At 38.4% G+C, this 24,206-nt stretch overlaps 1 protein-coding gene across 5 annotated transcripts in view; it reads left to right on the top strand.

Annotated features, from left to right (window-relative positions):
* Positions 1–24,206, top strand: part of LOC124592534 (gamma-tubulin complex component 3-like) — a 293,359-nt gene that overhangs the window by 10,642 nt on the left and 258,511 nt on the right. For all 5 annotated transcript variants that reach the window (XR_006977520.1, XM_047131845.1, XM_047131844.1 and 2 more), the window contains exon 2: positions 20,573–20,754. Coding sequence is in view for 4 of the 5 variants with exons in the window: in XM_047131845.1 (XP_046987801.1) it covers positions 20,573–20,754 (182 nt within the window). In the remaining variant the exon portion in view is untranslated. The remainder of the gene's footprint in view (positions 1–20,572; positions 20,755–24,206) is intronic.

Below are 24,206 nucleotides of genomic sequence, written 5' to 3' on the forward strand. Positions count from 1 at the left end.
TTTGTACAAAATTGAGAGCAAGCTGATAGGACGGTAGTTCTTAATATTGTGAATACTTCCTTTCTTGTGTATCAAAGTAATCTTAGCCTTGAAGCATAGTGCAGGCAGGAAGTAAATACTTTTGCCAAGTGATTTATTGTTACCTCTCCTGTCAGTTTGAGGATGTCAACACTGAGCTCATCATCACCCGGCACTGTTCCCTTCTTCATGCTATCTAGAGCACACGTGACTTCCGATGGGAGTATATCTGGAACACTAGGTACATCATTTAATTTAGATACACTCAAATTTTCCCTTGGATTGCTATACAAATTGCTATAAAAGTCTCTGATGAACTTCAAAACCTCCTCCTTTTCAGTGATTCGACTGTCATTTCCATCGAGTGCGATTCTCTGCTTTTTACGGATTATGAGTTTGCGTTTGGCCGACTTTAAACTTGTCTTGTTCTCGAAGCTTGCTCGTAAGGTGTCTTCAGTGAATTTCTGTATGTCAGTTTTTGATTCTCTTCGCACTGCCTTACATAGTTTCGGAATATGCTACCATGTCGCAATTGGTTTTGGATTTTCATTTCTCTCCTCTGTTGTAAAAGGGTTTCAGTTTTGGCACTGAATTTCTTTGGTTGTTTGTCTTTTTTGGCATAGGCCACCGACTTCTTGTGCACTTGAAACAATAATTTCCGCCAAATCACCATCTTTAGTTACGTGGAACTTGCTTTGGAGGACTTCTTGGAATTTCGAGGAATGTTCTTCCAGGGTTTTCAGGTTGATTACCCTTCTCTTCCCATTCATAAGTTTATTCCTTTCATTTCTTACATTGAGTTCGACCCTTGCTCTCACAAGACGGTGATCACTGCCAGTGTTGAACTGATTTAGCACTGATATGTCTTTTACAATCTGTGGAATGTTTGACAGAATAAAGTCTATCTCATTTTTGACACTGAAATTTGGGCTCCTCCAAGTCCATTTTCGCTCAGGGTGCTTCTTAAAGAACATATTCATGATGGACATATTGGTGTACTCAGCGAACTGGACTAATCTCTCACCTCTATCGTATCGGTCGTCAATCCCATAGTTGCCCACCACTGTGTCGCCTTGTTTCTTGGTGCCAACTTTTGCATTGAAATTGCCAATGAGCAACTGGAACTGACAATCGCTACCTTTTTTACAGGTGCTATCCAGACTTTCATAAAAGGATTCAATTTCTTCGTCAGGGTGTCTTGAGGTGGGAGCGTACAGCTGAACAGTCTGTATTTTATCCTATTCGACACGTTCAGGGCCATTCGAGCTGTCCTGCTGGAAGTTCCTTCTAAGGCAGATACTCTATCAGCAATATTCTTGTTGATCAAGAGCCCAACTCCATTGAGTTTTGCTTCTGGGTCGCCACAAAAGTAAAACAAGTTGCCAGAGTGCAAACGGAGACAGTCTTCCCGTTTTCGGCGTACTACGCTTAAACCAACAATACTCCAGTTGATTTTTGTAAGCTCTTTCTCAATCTCTTCTAGTCTGTCATTGCCTATTAGAGAGCGACAGTTATATGTACAGACTTGGAGAGTCTGTATCTTCTTCTCGGCACCTCTTGGTGTTTGGGACACCAAAGTTGCTCTCACCCGGAGATCCGACTGCGGGGCTATTACTCCGGAAAATTTAACATTAATGTCACACATCATAACTCGAAGGTGAGAAGCATGATCGCCACGCTTGCTTCAGAACGGATTGCCGATATAATTTCCAGGCCGCCCCTGACATGGGGTACAGACGCCTTTGGTAGGCCGCTCCACTAGAGTACAAACGCCACCACATTGCTAGTTTTTATCCACCCTGCTTGTAGTATATCACAAAAAACATGTCATTTTTGAAACCCTTTAGTGAACCTATAAAATTGAGGGGGTGGGGCTCCTGAAGTACGACTCTTAATCTTATTCTCCTAGCCTCACAAGCCACAGTCAGTTTTTGGCTTCATCATGTAGCCTCCTCCACACAGCATTCTGTCCTTGGCATCTTCTTCCTTTGCTCCATTTATTTAAAGATCTTTGGCCACCTGGTCTCTCAATCTTATTTTTGGTCTGCCTAAAGATCTTCATTCTTCAGGTTTCTTCTCTTGGCACTTCCCTCAATATTAATCCCTTCTCTCTTCTGCCCACATCAGTCTCTTTGTCTTGGCTTCTGCAACGTCATCTAGTTTGTTATACAACTCCCTATGTTCCCTGTCCTTTCCCTTCACTATTCTCCTTCCTCATGATGCCCAAATATCTTTCACAGCATTTAATTTTCAAATTTCTATATGTTACTCACTGTATATGTGTCTCCTTTTGCCCCATGTAGTAATACTGGTCTGATTATAGTTTTATATATCCATATTTTGGTTTCTCTGGAAACAATTTTCGGTGACTAGTTTGTTGAGTGAATGTGGCACTCTGGATGTAGCTTTGACCCTTCCTTCTCTTTCTTGTACATCATTTATGCCGTTTACTACTGCTCCCAGACATTTAAACTCATCTGTTTTTCAAACACATGTTTATCAATCTGCAGAGCTTCTCACCTTTTTGTCTTATAATGTCTTTCCATCCTCATGATTTTTTCCCTTATCATTTATCTGTAATCCAACTTCCTTTACTGCTTTAAATAACATTCTTACAAGTATTTTCAGGTCATCCAGATTATCAGTGATTAGTGGTGCATCATCTGCAAAGAGCAGTATGTTCATTGTTATTCCTATTTTAATTCGCTGTACTGCTTTGCTTGCTGCATCCAGTGCTTCCTGTATTGTAATGTTGAATAAGGGGTGTAATATTTCATGTCATAGTTGACCCCTGTTTTTATGACCAAGACCCTGAAATATTCTCCACGCATTTTCACTGTCCCTTTTGAGCTTTTCAGTGCAACATTTACAAGATTTGTAATCTTCTTTGGTATTCCTAACTTCAGCATTGTCTCTCACAACTTTTCTGTGTGTATACTATCATTGGCGTGCTTAAGCCCAACAAACAGTATTGTAATTGCATTGCTGTATTCACAGTATTCTGACATGGCATCTCTCAGTACATATATGTGGTCAGTAGTGGATCGATTATTTGTAAATTCCACTCATTTCTCTTCCATTATCTCTTTTAAATATGGTTCCAAGTATTTTGTCGATAATCTTGAACAATACTTTGTAGGCTGTGCTAATTAATGAGATGGCCCTATAATCCCTGCATTCTTGTTTATCACTTTTTTATGGACTGATACTTTGGTCACTTGTGCCTACTCATGTGGAATTCTTTCTTTGTTCCACATGTTGGCCACAAGTTTTTGTATTTCTTTGACAGTTGTATCTTCTCTCTTCCTAAGTAGTCCATCTGTTATTCCATCTCTCCCTGGAATTCTGTTTTGTAGTATTTTATTGTATATGTGCTGTCTCTTTCATTACCGGCAGTGCAACTAAGGGATCCGAGTTCTGATATTTATGCTGTTCCACCATTTCTGTACTTCCATCTTCAATATTTAGAAGTTCCTCAAAATATTCCTTCCAAACTTCCGTACATTTTGCTCTTTACAAAACTGTATTGTCACTTTCATTTTTAATGCCATACATCCGTGGTGTATATCCTTTTCTGAAGAACCTAACTGACCTCTAAAAATCTCTTGCATTCACTGTAGTTGTATCCTTTTCTGCTCTTTTAATTAGACTATCTACATGTTCTCATTATTTCCTTCTGAGCAAATTTTTAGTTTTCAATTCATATGCTTTTTTGTTTTTGTTGCTATCTTTCTGTAGGTGTTTGTCCATTGCTAATCTTATTTTTTCACTTTTTGCTCATATCCTTATGAGAACTGTGGGTTTTTCTTCCTTATTGTCTTTTTCCATTCACTTCTACTGCTGCTTCTTCCACATTTGTTTTTTATCGTTTCCCACTGACCATCAGTGTCGAGATTGTCTTCCATTGTTAGAACCTCAGATCTGCTTTGAAGCTTACTGACAAACTCCTGAGCCTTGTCATTGTCCTTCATTTTGTTTATGTCAGTATTCCATTCTTTTATGCCCTCTCCTCCCCTTGGATTTTATATATAGCTGTCCATTGACATAATTCTGCTGTGACTAAATAGTGGTCTGCACCTGTCTTGGCCCTGTTAGTGTGACCTATTTCCTCTTTGTTTTGCTACATGTATTTCTCTGTCTTTTATTTTAATTCAGTATGTTGTCATGTTTTTAGTATTTGCATACTTAGAGAAAGCTATTGACAGCGTTGACTGGAATACTCTTTCAAATTCTGAAGGTGGCAGGGGTCAAATACAGGGAGCGCAAGGCTATTTACAATTTGTACAGAAACCAGATGGCAGTTACAAGAGTTGAGGGCATGAAAGAGCAGCAGTGGTTGAGAAGGCAGTGAGACAGGGTTGCACCCTATCCCCAATGCTATTCAATCTGTATTTTGAGCAAGCAGCAAAGGAAACAAAAGAAAAATTTGGAGTAGGAATGGAAATCCATAGAGAAGAAATAAAAACTTTGAGGTTTGCCGACGCCATTGTAATTCTGTGAGAGACAGCAAATGGCCTGGAAGAGCTGTTGAACGGAATGGACAGTGTCTTGAAGTGAGGATATAAGATGAACATCAACAAAAGCAAAACAAGGATAATGTTATGTAGTTGAATTAAATTGGGGGAAGCTGAGGGAATTACATTAGGAAATGAGACACTTAAAGTGGTAGATGAGATTTGTTATTTGGAGAGCAAAATAACTGATGATAGTCAAAGTACAGAGGATATAAAATGTAGACTGGCAATGGTACGGAAAGCCTTTCTGAAGAAGAGAAATTTGTTAACATAGAGTATGTATTTAAGTGTCAGGAAGTCGTTTCTGAAAGTACACTCCTGGAAATTGAAATAAGAACACCGTGAATTCATTGTCCCAGGAAGGGGAAACTTTATTGACACATTCCTGGGGTCAGATACATCACATGATCACACTGAGAGAACCGCAGGCACATAGACACAGGCAACAGAGCATGCACAATGTCGGCACTAGTACAGTGTATATCCACCTTTCGCAGCAATGCAGGCTGCTATTCTCCCATGGAGACGATCGTAGAGATGCTGGATGTAGTCCTGTGGAACGGCTTGCCATGCCATTTCCACCTGGCGCCTCAGTTGGACCAGCGTTCGTGCTGGACGTGCAGACCGCGTGAGACGACGCTTCATCCAGTCCCAAACATGCTCAATGGGGGACAGATCCGGAGATCTTGCTGGCCAGGGTAGTTGACTTACACCTTCTAGAGCACGTTGGGTGGCACGGGATACATGCGGACGTGCATTGTCCTGTTGGAACAGCAAGTTCCCTTGCCGGTCTGGGAATGGTAGAACGATGGGTTCGATGACGGTTTGGATGTACCGTGCACTATTCAGTGTCCCCTCGACGATCACCAGTGGTGTACGGCCAGTGTAGGAGATCGCTCCCCACACCATGATGCCGGGTGTTGGCCCTGTGTGCCTCGGTCGTATGCAGTCCTGATTGTGGCGCTCACCTGCACGGCGCCAAACACGCATACGACCATCATTGGCACCAAGGCAGAAGTGACTCTCATCGCTGAAGACGACACGTCTCCATTCGTCCCTCCATTCACGCCTGTCGCGACACCACTGGAGGCGGGCTGCACGATGTTGGGGCGTGAGCGGAAGACGGCCTAACGGTGTGCGGGACCATAGCCAACTTCATGGAGACGGTTGCGAATGGTCCTCGCCGATACCCCAGGAGCAACAGTGTCCCTAATTTGCTGGGAAGTGGCGGTGCGGTCCCCTACGGCACTGCGTAGGATCCTACGGTCTTGCCGTGCATCCGTGCGTCGCTGCGGTCCGGTCCCAGGTCGACGGGCACGTGCACCTTCTGCCGACCACTGGCGACAACATCGATGTACTGTGGAGACCTCACGCCCCACGTGTTGAGCAATTCGGCGGTACGTCCACCCGGCCTCCCGCATGCCCACTATACGCCCTCGCTCAAAGTCCGTCAACTGCACATACGGTTCACGTCCACGCTGTCGCGGCATGCTACCAGTGTTAAAGACTGCGATGGAGCTCCGTATGCCACGGCAAACTGGCTGACACTGACGGCAGCGGTGCACAAATACTGCGCAGCTAGCGCTATTCGACGGGCAACACCGCGGTTCCTGGTGTGTCCGCTGTGCCGTGCGTGTGATCATTGCTTGTACAGCCGTCTCGCAGTGTCCGGAGCAAGTATGGTGGGTCTGACACACCGGTGTCAATGTGTTCTTTTTTCCATTTCCAGGAGTGTATTTGTAATGGAGTGTAGACATGTATGGAAGTGAAACATGGACGATAAATAGTTTAGACAAGAAGAGAATAGAAGTTTTCGAAAAGTGGTGCTACAGAAGAATGCTGAATATTAGATGGATAGATCACATAACTAATGAGGAGGTATTGAATAGAAATGGGGAGAAGAGGAGCTTGCGGCACAACTTGACTAGAAGAAGGGATCGGTTGGTAGGACATGTTCCGAGACATCGAGGGATCACCAATTTAGTATTGGAGGGCAGCGTGGAGGGTAAAAATTGTAGAGGGAGACCAAGAGATGAACACACTAAGCAGATTCAGTAGGATGTAGGTTGCAGTAGGTACTGGGAGATGAAGAAGCTTGTACAGGATAGAGTAGCATGGAGAGCTGCATCAAACCAGTCTCTGGACTGAAGACTACAACAACATGTTGTCCGTAGTAGTGGTTGTGCTGTAATTGTGATTCTAATAAACTGTTATTACTTGTCAAACTGTGGCTTCCTATTTATTAACTAGAAAATATTCACAGAAGTTTATAGTTATAACAACAATGGGATTTATTTCGCATAGTTTTAATTCATTATTTTCGGTATGATATTCACATATATTTTATTAATTCCATAACAACAATGGGATTTATTTCTCGTAGTTTTAATTCAATATTTTCAGTATGATATTCACATATATTTTATTAATTCCATTTAGGGACAACATATTTCCTTAGCCAACCTGTATTTTATTTTAGTGTATCTATATGTATTCTTCCAGTATTTTCTTCTTGATGGATATTATGTTGCCTTGATGGGTATTATGTTGCTCATTTGGATATGATTTTCGTGTATCATGTGTCCATAAATTGTAACCCCCAGGAATTCATAGTTAGTTTTTGGTAGCCAGTGATAGTTCGGAAATGAGGGCATAATTTTTGCCCAGTCAAATTTAAACTGGACTGTATGATTGTTGCCTGTAATCTCACAGTGGGTGAAAGGTGACCATTTCAGAATTTAGTCGTGTTTGGTACATGGATACCTACATGTTGTAATAGTAAAACTGCCAAACAGCACATTTCTAGCTCTAAGCACTTCTGATAAATTCAGGTTTGAGGAGTCAAGAGTGTGTTGCTGGTCATTAGTCAGGCACCAATTCCCTTATTTTCCGAGACCTACTACTCAGTAATGAGGTGACCTATGGACCTAAATTTTTTTCTGCATCTAGTATCTAGGACACTAAATTGATATAACATGTAAAAAGTAGGATACATCATTCAGATTTTTATATGAAAAATGTTGTCAAATGCACTTTTTTTATCCTAACTACCTTTATTCATTGGTAAAAAATAAAATGAAATCACCATTTACACTTGCCATTTACATTCAACACCACAAGACACTGGTAAATAAAAACCAAGTGTATTCCTTGAAAAACTGTTCCTGAAATATTTGTGGTTGACCTGTAGATCACAACTGTAAAGAGATGAGAGCTGGGAAAGTTTATCAATCATTTTACTCTGTGTATATTTTGTACTTCACTATTAATTGTCTTTTCAGTGTGTGGAATTACAAGTGGCATCTTGGGTTCACAATAGAGGTGATATATCCTTATTCTGTTACTGTAAATATAAAAGATACTTCAGTGACACATAAGAAAAGGTGCTAGCAATAATGAGAGACACTAGCAACTTTACCGGTATATACAAATATAAAAATTCTGTGAATCAAAATTTCATAAACAAATTCTAATATAAAGAAGGAAACTGTAATTTCAAAACTCTTTTACCTTGCATATAACTTTGTTTTCCGTGACATCTTGATGCAAAAACAAAATGAGTTCACTTAAAGGTGAGAGATATGATTTTTTTTCATGGCATTTATTGTCAAGCTTGTACAACCAAGCACTGTGTCTTTATAATGATACAGCCACCTTTCATATACCATTAAAGAAGGAAACCCAAAGAGCATCATTCATACTGTGTCACGAAAGGAATTGTGATTCAGCAATAGGCATTCAGTTAATCTCAACATCTTTAAATTCATGTGATGCCTTGGTAATGTGTCCTGTGTACCATTTACTATTGTAATTGAAAACTACATACTGCCCAACTTGCAGCTGTTTTACAAAACTTTTTCATGAAATTCCATTTGCATCTGTTAGAAATCTCTTCATTAGAAACGTGTTGGTAGCAGTAACTAGAAATGCATGGTATGATCATGTTCATGGAACTCTCTTCACTGTACTGTAACTGTGTTTTAAGAGAACTTCGTATGATTTGATCTGTGAAGAAAAGAACATCTTAATGCCTTAGCACATCAGCACAACCATTTTAACAATGTAACTGAGTTCCTTATACGGAAATATACAAGTCAACTCGCAGTCAACGGATTCAAGTTTCATCACTTGCTCTACCTTCGTGAGCACTGTCAGGGTAGCATCTACTAGTGGCATGACAGAGCACATGGTATGTGTAGGAAGAAAAGTTAAAGAGAGTAGTGATGTAATTGCTACTCTGGAACACAGAAGTGGTCAAAAGATGTTACCTGAAATTGTGAAACAAGATGTAATGACATTTTACAAAAATGATAATTTTTCGATACTTCGTGCAAGGAAGAAAAGATTGTTTCTGCCATGTTAAATAACTGGCAGATCCACATGAAGAAAAATCTTATTTTAGTTAACCTGGAAGAGTTGTACACAAAATACAATATGTTAACGTGTTCTTTGTTTCTTTGCCTTTAGGCCAAATTGTGTGAAAGTTTTTCAACAAACAGTTACAATACAATAAGGACAGTTTCGGAAGATTGTCAAATCCTGTATTTCCAGTCATTGCTACTGACGCCTTTCTAATGAAGAGACTTCAGACATACATAAATGGGAGCACTGTTGCTGTGAACGCTTATGAATATGCTTTGTGGGAACAGCTGTAAGTCAGACAGAATTCAGCTTTCAAATACGATGAAATCTGTACGTGGGACACATTTCCCAGGCATCACATGGATTTAAAGATGTTGAGATTAACTGAATGCCTATTGCTGAATTAAAATTCCTTTCATGACCCAATAGGAATGATGCTGTTTGGATTCTCTGCTCCAATGTTATATGTAAGGTGGATGTCTCATCATTATCAAGACACAGTGTGTAGTTGTGTAAATTACACAATAAAGACCACGAAAAAACCGTATCTCTCACCTTTAAGTGAACTCATTTTGTTTTTGTTTCAAGATGTCAAGGAAAACAAAGTAATATGCAAGATGGAAGAGTTCTGAAAATGCTTTATATTTGAATTTGTTTTTGAAACTGTTCTTCGCAGAATTTTTATGTCTGTAGATACTGATATGTATTTAAAAAGTGTTAATGTCTCTCATTATTGCTAACACCTTTTCTTATGTTTCACTGTAGTATCTTTTTAATTTACAGTGAGAGAATAAGGCTATATCACCTCATTTGTGAACCCAAGATGTTACTTGTTATTCCTTAAACTGGAAAGACAGTTAACAGTGAAATACAGCATACACACAGAGAAAAATGATTGATAAACTTTTTCAGCTCTCATCTCTTTACAGGACTATCACAAATATTTGAGGAACTGTTTTTCAAGGCACATGGCGTTTATTTACCAGTGCTCTATAGTGTTGAATGTGGATGGCATGTGTATGTGGAATTTTCGTTTTATTCTTTGTCGATGAAAGATTTTAGTTTTTAAAACTTATAAATATTCAGCATGTAGCCATATTTACAAATTAATTTGTGATGGGAAATGGCTCATTCCACATCTTTGATTAGATTAGATTCTTCTCATTGGTCTGGAACAAGTCAGAAAGCATATCATTAAAACACTCAAACATCTGAATGAAATACTCACTTTCCTAATCATTTGTCAGGAGATTGCCAAAATATGTGAATATATTACAGTAAATTGGAACGGCTATTATCTACAGAATTAAGACACTGTCAGACCGAAACACAGTTATGAACTTCTAATAAATTTATTATACACACGATACCTAGTCTTGACTGTTGTAACCAAACGCTGTCAAAACTGAAATCTATGTACTGAGCTGTTGATTGACTACACAGGGAAACCTCCACTTTACGTTTTTGTGTGGTCTACACCAAAACAAAAAAAAAATAAATTGCAAAATTGAGGAAAACACAACATACGAGGGCTGTCCACAAAGTACATTACGTTTTGGAATTAAAAATAAATAAAGTATTGGAATTTTTTTTTTATATACAGATGAAAGCCACACTTAAATACTACTTTTCTACATAGTTGCCATTTAAGTTAAGGTACTTATTGTAGCAATGAACGAGCTTGGAAATTACTTCGTTGTAAAATTCGGCCGCCTGCGCCTTCAACCACGTGGTTACCTCTTCTTTTGGGACAGAAAAGGTGTGATTTTTGTGGATTTCCTGGAAAGAGGCACTACAATAAACTCTCAAAGGTATTGCCAAACTCTGCACAACCTCAGAAGAGCAATACAAAACAAGCGCAGGGGAAAGTTGGGCTCAAAGATCTTGCTGATTCACGACAACGCCCGGGCCCACACGGCAAATGCCACTCGTGAAGTTCTCGAATCTTTTAAGTGGGAGTTCGTTTCCTCATCCGCCGTACAGTCCCGACCTGGCACCGAGCGACTTCCACTTATTCCCAGCAATGAAGAAGTGGTTGGCTATGCAGTGTTTTGATGACAACGCACAGCTACAAGAAGAGGTAACCACGTGGTTGAAGGCACAGGCGGCCGAATTTTACGACGAAAGAATTTCCAAGCTCGTCCATCGCTACGATAAGTGCCTTAATTTAAATGGCAACTATGTAGAAAAGTAGTATTTAAGTGTGGCTATCATCTGTATATAATAAAAAAAATTTCCAATACTTTATTTGTTTTTAATTCCAAAACGTAATGTACTTTGTGGATAGCCCTCGTATTTTAAAGTGTTCAAAACTGACCTGACACAGTTGTAACAACTACATACACTCCTCGTGTATATACTTTGCACTGCACACACCACACACTGTAGATTATAAAATTGGCAGCAGTGGTAGAGGGCATGAAGCGAAACTGTAGCACCTGAAATTTCTTTCAAATTTATATTTTACACATTGTACAAAAATTCACTGAGCTGAGTGTTAATAAGCTTGTAATGTCAGTTACGGAAGTAAAGTCATTTCTTCACATCACTGTTTCTCTCATTTAGCATAAAATAACACTTCAGTAACAGCAATGATGACAGAGTATGTCATCAAGCAGATGTCTGCATTTATGCTTGTCACTTAACCATTTAGCTGCTGTGATGTTTTTAGTTAATTCAAGATGTTCATCAATTTTTGCTTTTTTTCTGGGTGAGAACAAAGGATGATCTCTCAAAAACGTGTCTCTTGAACATAAAATTTGTGGTCGTAGTATGTTGGAAAACAGCTCGATTACCTTCTGACCACATATCAATTTCAGTTTTTTGATGAGTTTTTACTTGCTGTTACGCATCTGTGATTTTTTAAAAACTGATGAAGTTCATTACCACAAATTAAAGTATAAACATTGTCTTGTACATTTAATGTCCTTCACTTGGACAGATTTTATACAAAGTGTTGGAGAGGATTGTGATTTTTAATCATATATGCCAATTGCATGTGTGTGTGTGTGTGGGGGGGGGATTTAAAATTTTCCAGAATTCTGCATTTTCCTCAATTTTGCATTTTTTTAGTGTAGACCACACAAAAATGTAAAGTAGAGGTTTTACTGTGTTGTCAATCAATAGCTCAGTACATAGATTTCAGTTTGGACAACATTTGGTTACAACAGTCAAGATTAGATATCTTGTATATGATAAATTTATCGAAAGTTCATAACTGTGTTTCAGTCTGACAGTTTATTAATTCTGTAGATAATAGCACTTCAAATTTATCGTAATATGTTCACATCTTTTGACAATCTCCTGACAAATGATTAGGGAAGTGAGTATTTCATTCAGATGTTTGAGTTTTTTAGTGTTATGCTTTCTGACTTGTTCCAGACCAATGAGAATAATCTCATTTTTGGGTCTATGGAACGAAAACAGAATCTAATCTAATCGAAGACGTGGAATGAGTCATTTCCCATCACAAATTAATTTGTAAATATGGCTACATGCTGAATATTTATAAGTTTTAAAAAATAAACAGTTGTGAGTTAGTAATTCCTACCCACCACCTTCTACACATTATAACAACAGAAATCCTTCTACGGAATAAGAGGAGTTGTCAAGGGGAATTTTTTTTAGTTTGTTTTCTAATTTACTTTGCTGTCTGCCAGACATTTTATACCACTGAGTATGTGATCAAAAATTGTTGTTGCAGCATTGTGGGGCCCTTTTTATGCTAAAAGACAACACTAATGTGTGGCAGTGAATGTTATTGTTTCTTTTGGTATTGTTATTATTCCTATCACTGTTCTTCAGAACTGCAGTCATTTAGTTAAACAAACTTCATGAGGGAATAAGTATGTTGCTGTTGCTGTAGTGGGCTTCAGTCCAAAGACTGTTTTGATGCAGCTCTCCATGCTACTCCATCCTGTGCAAGCCTCTTCATTTCTGAATAACTACTGTACCTACATCCTTCTGTATCAGCTTAGTGTATTCATCTCGTGGCCTCCCTCTACGATTTTTACTGTCCACGCCTCCCTCCAATATGAAATTGGTGATCCCTTCATGCCTCAAGAGTGTGTCCTACCAACTGATCCCTTCGTCTGGTCAAGTTGTGCCACAGATTCCTATTCTCTACAATTCTATTAAGTACTTCCTCATTAGTATTGTGATCTGCCCATCTAGTCTTCAGCATTCTTCTGTAGCACCACATTTCGAAAGCTTCTATTCTCTTCTTGTACAAATAAGTTATCATCCATGTTTCACTTCCATACATGGGTACACTCCATACAAATATTTTCAGAAAATACTTCCTGAGAGTTAAATCTATACTTGATGTTAAAAAAATTTCGCTTCTTCAGAAATGTTTTCCTTGCCACTGCCAGTCTACATTTTATATCCTCCCTACTTCGACAGTCGTCAGCTATTTTGCTTCCCAAATAGCAAAACTCATTTACTACTTTAATTGTCTCATTTCCTAATCTAATTCCCTCAGCATCACCTGATTTATTTTGACTACATTCCATTATCCTCATTTTGCTTTTGTTGATGTTCATCTTATATCCTCATTTCAAGACACTGTCCATTCCGTTCAGCTGCTCTTCCAGGCCCTTTGCTGTCTCTCACAGAATTACAATGTCCTAGGCAAACCTCAAAGTGTTTATTTCTTCTCCATGGCTTTTAATTCCTATTCCGAATTTTTCTTTTGTTTCCTTTACTCTTTCAAAATACAGATAGAATAACATCAGGGATAGACTACAACCCTGTCTCACTGACTTCTCAACCACTGCTTCCCTTTCGTGTCCCTCAACGACCATCTGGTTTCTGTACAAATTGTAAATAGTCTTCGGCTCCCTGTGTTTTACCCCTTACTGCCTTCAGAATTTGAAAGAGAGTATTCCAGTCAACATTGTCAAAAGTGTTCTCTAAGTTTACAAATGCTGGAGATGTAGGTTTGCCTTTCGTTAACCTATCTTTTAAGATAAGTTATAGGGTCAGTATTGCCTCACGTGGTCCAACATTTCTATGGAAACGAAACTGATCTTCCGTGAGGTCAGATTCTCCCAGTTTTTCCATTCGTCTATAAAGAATTAGTGCTAGTCTTTTGTAACCGTAACTTGTTAAACTGATAGCTCGGTAATTTCCACACCAATCGACACCTGCTTTCTTTGGGACCGGAATTATTATATTCTTCTTGAAGTGTGAGGGTATCGTCTGTCTCATTTATCTTGTTTACCAGGTGGAAGAGTTTTGTCATGGCTGGCTCAATCAGTAGTTCTAATGGAATGTTGTCTATTCGTGGGGCCTTGTTTTGACTCAGGTCTTTCAGTGCTCTGTCAAACTCTTCACACAGTATCATATCTCCCATTTCATCTTCATCTACATCCTCTTCCATTTCCAAAATATTGCCCTTACGTACATTGCCCTTGTATAGACCATCTGTATACTCCTTCACCTTTCTGCTTTCCCTTCTTTGCTTGGTACTGGTTTTCCTTCAGAGCTCTTGATATTCGTACAGGTGGTTCTCTTTTCTCCAAAGGTCTCTTCAATTTCTGTAGGCAGTATCCATCTTACACCTAATGATACATGCTTCTACCCCCGTGTATTTGTCCTCTATCCATCCCCACTTGGCCATTTTGTATTTATTGTCGATCTCATTTTTGAGATGTTTGTATTACTTTTTGCCTGCTTCATTTACTGCATTTTTATATTTTCTCCTTTCATCAATTCAATTCAGTGTTTCTTCTGTTACCCAAGGATTTCTACTAGCCCTTGTCTTTTTACCTACTTGATCCTCTGCTGTCTTCGCTATTGCATCTCTCAAAGCTACCCATTCTTGTTCTACTGTATCTCTTTCCTATGTTCTTGTCAATTGTTCCCTAATGCTCTCTCTGAAACTCTCTACAGCCTCTTATTCTTTCAGTTTATCCAGGTCCCATCTCCTTAAATTGCTACCTTTTTGCAGTTTCTTCAGTTTTAGTCTACAGATCAGGACCAATAAATTGTGGTTAGAGTCTACATCTGCCCCTGAAAATGCCTTGCAATTTAAAACCTGGTTCCTAAACCTCTTGTCTTACTATTATATAATCTGTCTGAAACCTTCCAGTGTCTCCAGGCCTCTTCCATGTATACAGCCTTCTGTCATGGTTCTCAGGCCTCTTCCACATATACAATCTTCTGTCACGGTTCTTAAGCCAAGTGTTACTATGATTAAGTTATGCTCTGTGCAAAATTCTTTCAGGCTGCTTCCTCTATCATTCCTTACCCCCAGTCCATATTCACCTACTACTTTCCCTTCTCTTCCTTTTCTTACTGCCGAGTTCCAGCCCCCGATGACTGAAATTTTCGCCTCCCTCAACTATCTGAATAATTTCTTTTATTGCATAGTACATTTCTTCAAGCTCTTCATCATCTGTGCAGCTAGTTGGCATATAAACTTGTACTACTGTGGTAAGCATGGGCTTTGTGTCTGTCTTGGCTACAACAATGCATTCACTATGCTGTTCACAGTAGCTTATCAGTGTTCCTATTTTTTATTCATTATTAAATCTACTTCTGCATTTGCTTATTTTTTGATTTTGTATTTATAACCATGTGTTCACCTGACCAGAAACCTTGTTCCTTGTGCCACATAACTTCACCAACTCCCACTATATCTGACTTTAACCTGTCCATTTCCCTTTTTAAATTTTCTGACATACCTGCCCAATTAAGGGATCTGACATTCCATGCACTGATCCATAGAATGCCAGTTTTGTTTCTGCTGATAAAAACGTCTTCCCGGGTAGTCCCCACATGGAGATCCAAATGAGGGACTATTTTACCTCTGGAATATTTTACCCAAGAGGACAACATCATGCAGTAAAGCTGCATGTCCTTGGGAAAAATTACAGCTGTAGTTTCCCCCTTGCTTTCAGCCATTCCCAGTACCAGTACACCAAGGCCGTTCTGGTTGGTGTTACAAGGCCAGATCAGTCATTCAACTGTTGTCCTTGCAGCTACTGAAAGGCTGCTGCACCTCTTCAGGAACCACACGTTTGTCTGGCCTCTCAACAGATATTCCTCTGTTGTGGTTGCACCTATGATACAGCTATGGCATGCAAGCCTCCTCAGCAATGGCAGGGTTCATGGTTCTTGGGGGTAAGGGAATAAATATACTTAGAAGAAATTGTCAGAATGCTCAGTTCCTTAAAGAGAATTCTACATGGTACCCTCAGCTACACACTGTGTGGTGGCGTGCAGAGTATGTATGTAGATGTTGATTCTTGCAAAACATTTTTGGCCAATGGAGACTCCTTTTCCTTAAAGATTGGTTTCCATATGATATTGTTGGCTGGCAATATGCAAGATATGTGAAGATAATTACTTGTCTCTACCAAGATTTGCAATGATTCTAAGTGCAAATGTGGCTGACCTAAGTAATTTAAGCAGTTTAAAAATGTGCCTTTTCCAGTTCAATTTCTCATCACTACGGACATTTAAAAATTTTGAAATAAGTGGTGTAGCACCTCTAGATGTGTCCTTTTAAAACTGAGAGTAAGACCATTCGCATAAAAACCAGTCATTAACACTTTTAAGAACTTTTGTTTACCATTTCTTCTGCTGCTCTGTCTGTGCTTGGTTATAACACTAGTGTCATCCACAAAAATAACTAATTCTGTTTATTGTATATTAGATGGGATGTCATTTACATGTATGAGTAACAATGGGGGACCTAAGATTAAGCCTTTGGAACCCCAAATGATTTCTCCTCTTTCAGAAGAATCATCCCTGATTGTGTTGGTTGAATTACTAAAATATGACGTTATCAATTGGTTACCTGTACCATCAGTTCCACAATGCCTCAGTTTAGCCAGGAAAATACTGTTGTGTCTCACAATCAAGAACCTTAGATAGGACACAGAAAATACCAACCAGGGGGTATTTTGTTATTTAATGCTTATAAAATTTGGTGTGTGGATGTGTAAATGGCATTGTCAGAAGAGCAAACATCAATTTACTGAGGATATTATTGCTTAGGTGGTGTTCTAGAATACATAACCTCTGAAAAATTTTTGAAAATTTTGCCAGTAGTGAAACAGGTTGGTAGTTTTTGGCATCTCTCCATATCAAATAGAGTAGTAGTTCCTAACCTGGGTAATTACCTGAGGCGTAAAAATAGTTTGATTGTGTTTGTCACAGAGTTAAATTATTAAAAAAAATACTGATATTACAATTTTTTAAGACTCTTATCACCGATTATATAAGTTACAATAATAATTTTTCTCATTTACCAGGATTAACGCCTGTCATGATGTGTCGGAGGTTACAGCTTGTGAAACAAGGAAGAACTTCTTCTTCACATACTCCACTGACTACACACATGATTTGTGTTTGTATCATCCATCTGTGATAGTAAAAGTGAGACAGATGTGTATCAAATGCCAAATTCCCATGAAAATGAAAATGGCTTCTCTACCTTGTAGATAGCTCTTACAATGGAACAAAAATTTTTCGTCACTCACTTTGAAACAGAGAAATAAACTAAGTGACAGCACAACACAACAATAACTACACAATGGCTGCTACAGTGCTGTACACAGTATTATTATTATTATTAAGCAGCAGTGGTCCGACACAAGGCATTGGCAGAAGTCTTCTGATTTCTGCCAGTTAAGAAGTAAGGAATCCAGCAACACGTGATTTATAAACGATAAGTACAGTGCACGCATTTTAGCCTGGGTGATTTTAAATGGGGGCTCAGGGTACAGGTGAAGCTAGTACCATTCAGGGAATATGGTGCAGGTAAAACTTTGTTTTGTAACAAGAGTCTTCCCTCCCTGTGCATTGTTAGCTTTTATTTATGAGGATGAGTTGAAAAATAAAATAAAAGAACTAAATAGTCTTGGAGCAAGACTTACAATGTGCACTGACTGCATATTTAAAAGGTTGTTAGGAATATGCAACAACAGTTGGCTCATCGATTCATTAGTTTGTCTTTTAAAACACATTAAAAAACTAAGTAGCATTTATTTTTTATTATCATAAAAATAAATGTTCAAAGAATTTTTTTCTGATTATGAAGATTAGATAGCTGCTAATGTTGGTATTAGTGGAGGGAGGGTGGGGTAGGGGTAGGGGATACTCATTGTACTTAGGGGTAATGGCTAAAGAAAGGTCGGGAACCCATTTTATAGAGGGATTTAACAATGGCATAGCCCAATCTATCCGGAAATATACCATGGATTACACCATCAAATCCAGATGAGCTTTTATTTTTAAGAGACTATATGATTTTCTTAATTTCAGAGGGAGAAGTTGTTGATACATTCATACGACTGAATTGTATGAGAGTTACTTTTTCAACATATTGATATGATTTTTCTCTTGAACTGTTTGTCTCTCTACTTTCTACTTAGAAATTATTATTAAAAACATTTGCTACCTGTCACCTATCATATATAGACCTTTCACTTAATTCAATAGTAATGTTACTATGTTATTTGGCCAGTTGTCTCTTGTTTTACCACATTCCTAATAGCCTTTAGTCTGTTGTCGGAATTACAGATTTCTGACATTACATGCATGTTCCTTTTTAGCAGTTTGAGTATTTCTTTGTAGTGTCCCAACTACTGCAGAATTTATACTTGTTCTTGTTTAGAGAGACGTTTACCTTTTCTGTTCAAGATACCTTTAATTCTCCAAATGATCCATGGTTTTTTTTACATGGCTGTGTGATGTCTGATTAGCTTATGCGGAAAGCTATTTTCAAATAATAATATGAATTTATCATGTAATAGATCATATTTTATGCCAGTAGTTGGTTCATTATAAATTTCATCCCAGGTCATATCTCTTGTGAACTATTCTTAAAAAACATTTGTCTTTTACTGTGTGCTGACAACTAGTTACAAATGCCTAGTATCAATTATCAAATTTCAAATCCTGCTGAAGCTATTGCTTCCTCAGTGATTTTACAAAGATCGATTGCTTCATCACTATTTGAAACTTGATAGCGTAATAGATGTTTACCATTCACAACTGGCTGTCAATAAATTGTAAGCTGCAAGTGAGACTGTTTGCCTTTAAGAAGATGACTATTTGACAAATTCTCCATAATTAACATTTAAAAAAATCCATCCCATTTCCATTAAATTCATGAGCTATCTTTTTGTCAAGTTGTTCCATAAAATTTCATAATATATTTGTTTTATGTCAACTGATTTTACTTCTGTTTATTGCATTTTGCTGTTTAAATGTCTTCAATGCAAAGGAATGTGTCCTATTACATAGTTCTGTTTCTGTTTGTTCATTTTGCACTGTTTCTTGATCACTTTTCTCATTTCCTGTTTGCACTGGATTCTAAAATAAATACAAGGACCAACTAATAAAATTTCATGCTATGATCATCATGATCATCATCTGACCTAGTAGATAGTGTCGGAAGTTCCATGCGGCTTTCCGCGGATGATGCTGTAGTATACAGAGAAGTTGCTGCATTAGAAAATTGTAGCGAAATACAGGAAGATCTGCAGCGGATAGGCACTTGGTGCAGGGAGTGGCAGCTGACCCTTAACATAGACAAATGTAATGTATTGCGAATACATAGAAAGAAGGATCCTTTATTGTATGATTATATGATAGCGGAACAAACACTGGTAGCAGTTACTTCTGTAAAATATCTGGGAGTATGCGTACGGAACGATTTGAAGTGGAATGATCATATAAAACTAATTGTTGGTAAGGCGGGTACCAGGTTGAGATTCATTGGGAGAGTGCTTAGAAAATGTAGTCCATCAACAAAGGAGGTGGCTTACAAAACACTCGTTCGACCTATACTTGAGTATTGCTCATCAGTGTGGGATCCGTACCAGGTCGGGTTGACGGAGGAGATAGAGAAGATCCAAAGAAGAGCGGCGCGTTTCGTCACTGGGTTATTTGGTAACCGTGATAGCGTTACGGAGATGTTTAATAAACTCAAGTGGCAGACTCTGCAAGAGAGGCGCTCTGCATCGCGGTGTAGCTTGCTCGCCAGGTTTCGAGAGGGTGCGTTTCTGGATGAGGTATCGAATATATTGCTTCCCCCTACTTGTACTTCCCGAGGAGATCACGAATGTAAAATTAGAGAGCGCGCACGGAGGCTTTCAGACAGTCGTTCTTCCCGCGAACCATACGCGACTGGAACAGGAAAGGGAGGTAATGACAGTGGCACGTAAAGTGCCCTCCGCCACACACCGTTGGGTGGCTTGCGGAGTATCAATGTAGATGTAGATGTAGATGTATTATTTATATTATTTATTTATTTATATATTTATTTGTAAATTGTGCAGTCGTTGTTGTTGATTGTGGTAGTAATATTAGATTCTCACTGCTAAGCTGCATTCATTAGTTATTAGACCAATTTATAAGGTTCTCCTTCTTAAACTTGAATATTATGTATAATTTTTCTTCCTATTTATTAAAAAAAGGGACAAACAAACCATAGCTCATTGTTAATCATAGCAGGGAGTGACAGATGTTTTTCTATTATTGTCTGTGACATGCTGTAGGATTTCAGTGAAATTGTTATTCAAACTATTAAATTATTGCAGAGTTTGTAAGAAATATCATTGAAGTTAAAAATCATTATCTTATTTTAAAGTATAGCATATTCAGAATTTTTTCCAGATCATGCACACTAATTTGCTATTTTTGTTTATTTTCGTTTCCAGATGAAGTGTTCCGTCTGTTTCAAAAGCAATTACAAAAGCTTAGACAAGGATGTAGCTATGATTCACTGGATGAAGCTGACGAGTTCAGCATAGCAGAGGAAGTAAAAAATAAAATTGCAAGTAGTCATGGAGAGAGAGAAGCAAATCGTTTCTCTGGTATTTACCGGCATCTTCGAGGATGTGTAAGTAACAGTTCATAATATGTCACTTTTGTGATTCATTTCCCCTAACTGTTCCCAGACCTGAAAATTGATGTACAATCCTTGTTTCTACATTTCAGAATTTGAATTATACCAATCTGTTTATTTTGGTTCTTCCAATTTTTTTTAAAAGTATGCATATTTTCATTTCCCCATTTCTCTTGCTCCTTGTTGCTGTGACCACATGACAATAAAAGCAAGAAAATAAATTTGCAACATTAGCTACTCATCACACTTCCAACTGATGCAGTATAGTTGAAACATAATGTATGCAGTGAAATTTATATAAAGAGGAAGCAGAACTTTGATAATTTTCTTCTCTGTGCTGATATTGATTGGCTAAATTTAAAAATTTTATTCTTAATTTAGGGGAACTAGAAAACACCAAAAGATTAAGCCAGAGTAATCACTTGCTGTTATGGCCAACTTTAGTTATTGAGTCACAACAAAAATGTTCAAGTGGATTTGTGTGAATGGTGTGATGATGTAATTTCTATAGTTTTCTTCAACTAAGAGAAGCACAGAATTTACAAAGTTTCCCAGACAATAGAAAAGAACTATATCCAGTGCCAGTACTTGGCAGACATGCAATGGTGATAAGTAACATTATTTTGAGCACTCATGCAGGAACCAGGAAAAAAGAAATGGCTGCTTTTCTGACCTAAGAACTCTTACCTTTGAGAAAAGTTATTTATTGACAGTTGCGATTTGTTTGGTAAACCTTGAATTCTCAGAGAAATTTATTTTACCTAGAAAAATCAAGTAGGCATAAGTTACAGAGATAATATATTATTTTGTTACAAACGCCTTGTGAGATACTAGTTCAGAGAACAATGTGTTGTAGATACTTCACATTGGGAAGACGTAGTAGTGCACTGAGTAGTCATAGTGTCCATTGCTTGGCTCCAACTGCCCTTAGTGTCCTCACGAGTCTTGGGAGTCCTCATTTTTGTGTCCAGGTACATATAGCTTTGGTTGATTGATGTTAGTGCCAGGTGTATGTTAGGAACTAGTACTTTGATTATGTGTTTGTTGAGAAGCAACCACCTTTTTGTTTCAACACATTTTTGTAAAATGTTATTTGTAATTGTTGCTGATTATTTCCAATTCCAGTCTCATACAGTATATTCAAAGGAGTATCAACATGAAAAACTTTATATTCTGATTATCCTGGTGTGCACATGGTTGCAGAATTCCAGTGACACACAAAGGACAATTCTGTACACGTAACAAGGAGTAGTGTGAAAATACATCTAGAGTTTACCAGCACTCCACAAATATATGCTTAACTCATATTTCTCAATTTGTTGTCACTTGATGTGAAACTGTTCTAAGTATTTCAGCATAAAAGTCCATTTGGTTTCTACACATTGCCCTGACCATAATTTTGGTAAATGTTATGGAATAATTTGTGAAGCTTGAAAGAAATGTTCAAAACAATGACATTTATTCACATTAAGAGTAAAGTTTGTTTACTGAGGTTTCAGAACTCAGAAGAAACTGAAACTGGAGAAAACCAAGGTGACAGAATTCAATCAGTTTGAAGGAAAGTTTAAAGCAACCCATCAAGAACTGATCTAAAAACTATACGTACAATTTTTGGTTACTTGTTGACAAAAGCTGCAGGTTGTCTTGCTCTCAGTTTGATTGAAGCTAATTCTGATTTAACACTGCTAAAGGATTTGTAACCTAAATATTGTTTTTCGAACAGTAATAAAATATACCAGTGTCGTATACAGGGTGAAGATATGAAAAAAAAGTTATAATTCCAATTTGTTTTCTCGGAGGGGTATATCCACTGATACCACCCCCGAGCTGCCACCCCACACCATGCCTGGGTGGCGGGAGACAACTTCGAAATCTTTAGCGGGAACCCTTGTTTTTTTATTGCAAATCACAATTCTACAGCAAAATCTACATACATTTTATCTGAAATATTTTCTTTATTTCACCACAGATGGGAGGAAAAGAAATGGATTCACAATCGTAATTTACAACATGCTACTCAGTGACCCCTGAATACCTAATGGCACGTGGAACCCCAACACCATGCCGTGAAGCTATTCATAACTTCTAATTGGAAAGCCCATTTGCAATGTTTTATTTCTTCGGCATGTCAAAGAGGGGACTACTTGACGTGCACTGTGACTGTGTAATGAACTAAGGCATATCATAACTGCAACTGGAGCTCACACTTCGTAAAGGGTGCAGACATAGGACAGATAGCGGCTCTAAACGTTACTATACTTGTGCAGTGTTTATTGCCTGCACACCTACCTGTGATTTGGAGAACAGACGTGCAAGTGGATGATGAATTTTGCAAACACAGAAGAAGTAATTGAAATTATCCTGATTTACGGAGAATGTAGGAGAAATGTTGAGGCTGCTATTGCTTTGTATGCCAAGTGTTTCCCAGGGAAAGTTCACTCTTGCTCATTCTTTTACAAGGTTGTGAATGCCTTTATATCAGAAGCTAAATCAGAAGTGCCCCACAATCCACGGATAAGAACCCGGCAATTACACCGTAGATAGTATTGTCACAATACTGCATCATCATAAGTATCATCCATACCATGTGACACTGCATCAAGAACTTCGTGGCTTCGAATTCCATAACCAGATAGTATTTTGTGAATGGGCACATCAACAAATGCAAATGACGCCCATGCTCTTTGCCAAGGTACTATTTTCCAATGAGTTTACATTCACAAACCACGATAGTGTTAACCGGCATAACATGCATTACTGGAGTGTAGACAATCCTCACTGGTTATGGCAAGCTGACCATTGGCATCCATGATCAGTTAAAATAAGGTGTGGCATCATGAGGAACAAACTCATTGGTCTGGATTTCATTGACAGTACATTGAATGGATGCAAATACAGAAAACATTTGGAACAGGAACTATTGGTAATACTGTTGGATGTTCTACTTCACGTTTGACAAAATATGTGGTTTCAGCATGGCGGCTGCCCAGCACATTATGAAATTGAAGCATGGGAGGTATTTGACCATGTTTACACTAGTTGGTGGGTCGGCAGAGGTGATCTTATTAATTGACCTGCTAGGTCGCCAGATTTGACATTGCTGGATTACTTACTATGGGGATATTCACAAGATAAGGTCTAACAGCAAGTGCCAAGAGGCTGTGAAGACGTGGTTGACCACATCAGAAATTCCTGTGCTGACATTCCTGCAGATATGCTTCAAACCTTTGCACGGTCATTTAAAATTGGATCACTAAGTGTATTGAAGTTGGCGATACTACATTGTAACACTTACTCGATTTGGAAAAGGACAGCAGCGTTCATCTCGAGCCATGGCCACAGTGGCATGTCGAGCAGCCCGCTCTTCCATATGTTGGAGGAATACAACATTGTGAATGGGGTTTCCAATTAGAAGTTATGAAGTATTGGCCTACCCTCGCAGCACG

The sequence above is a fragment of the Schistocerca americana genome, chromosome 2 (genome assembly GCF_021461395.2).
Source record: "Schistocerca americana isolate TAMUIC-IGC-003095 chromosome 2, iqSchAmer2.1, whole genome shotgun sequence".
NCBI classification, from domain to species: Eukaryota; Metazoa; Arthropoda; class Insecta; order Orthoptera; family Acrididae; genus Schistocerca; species Schistocerca americana.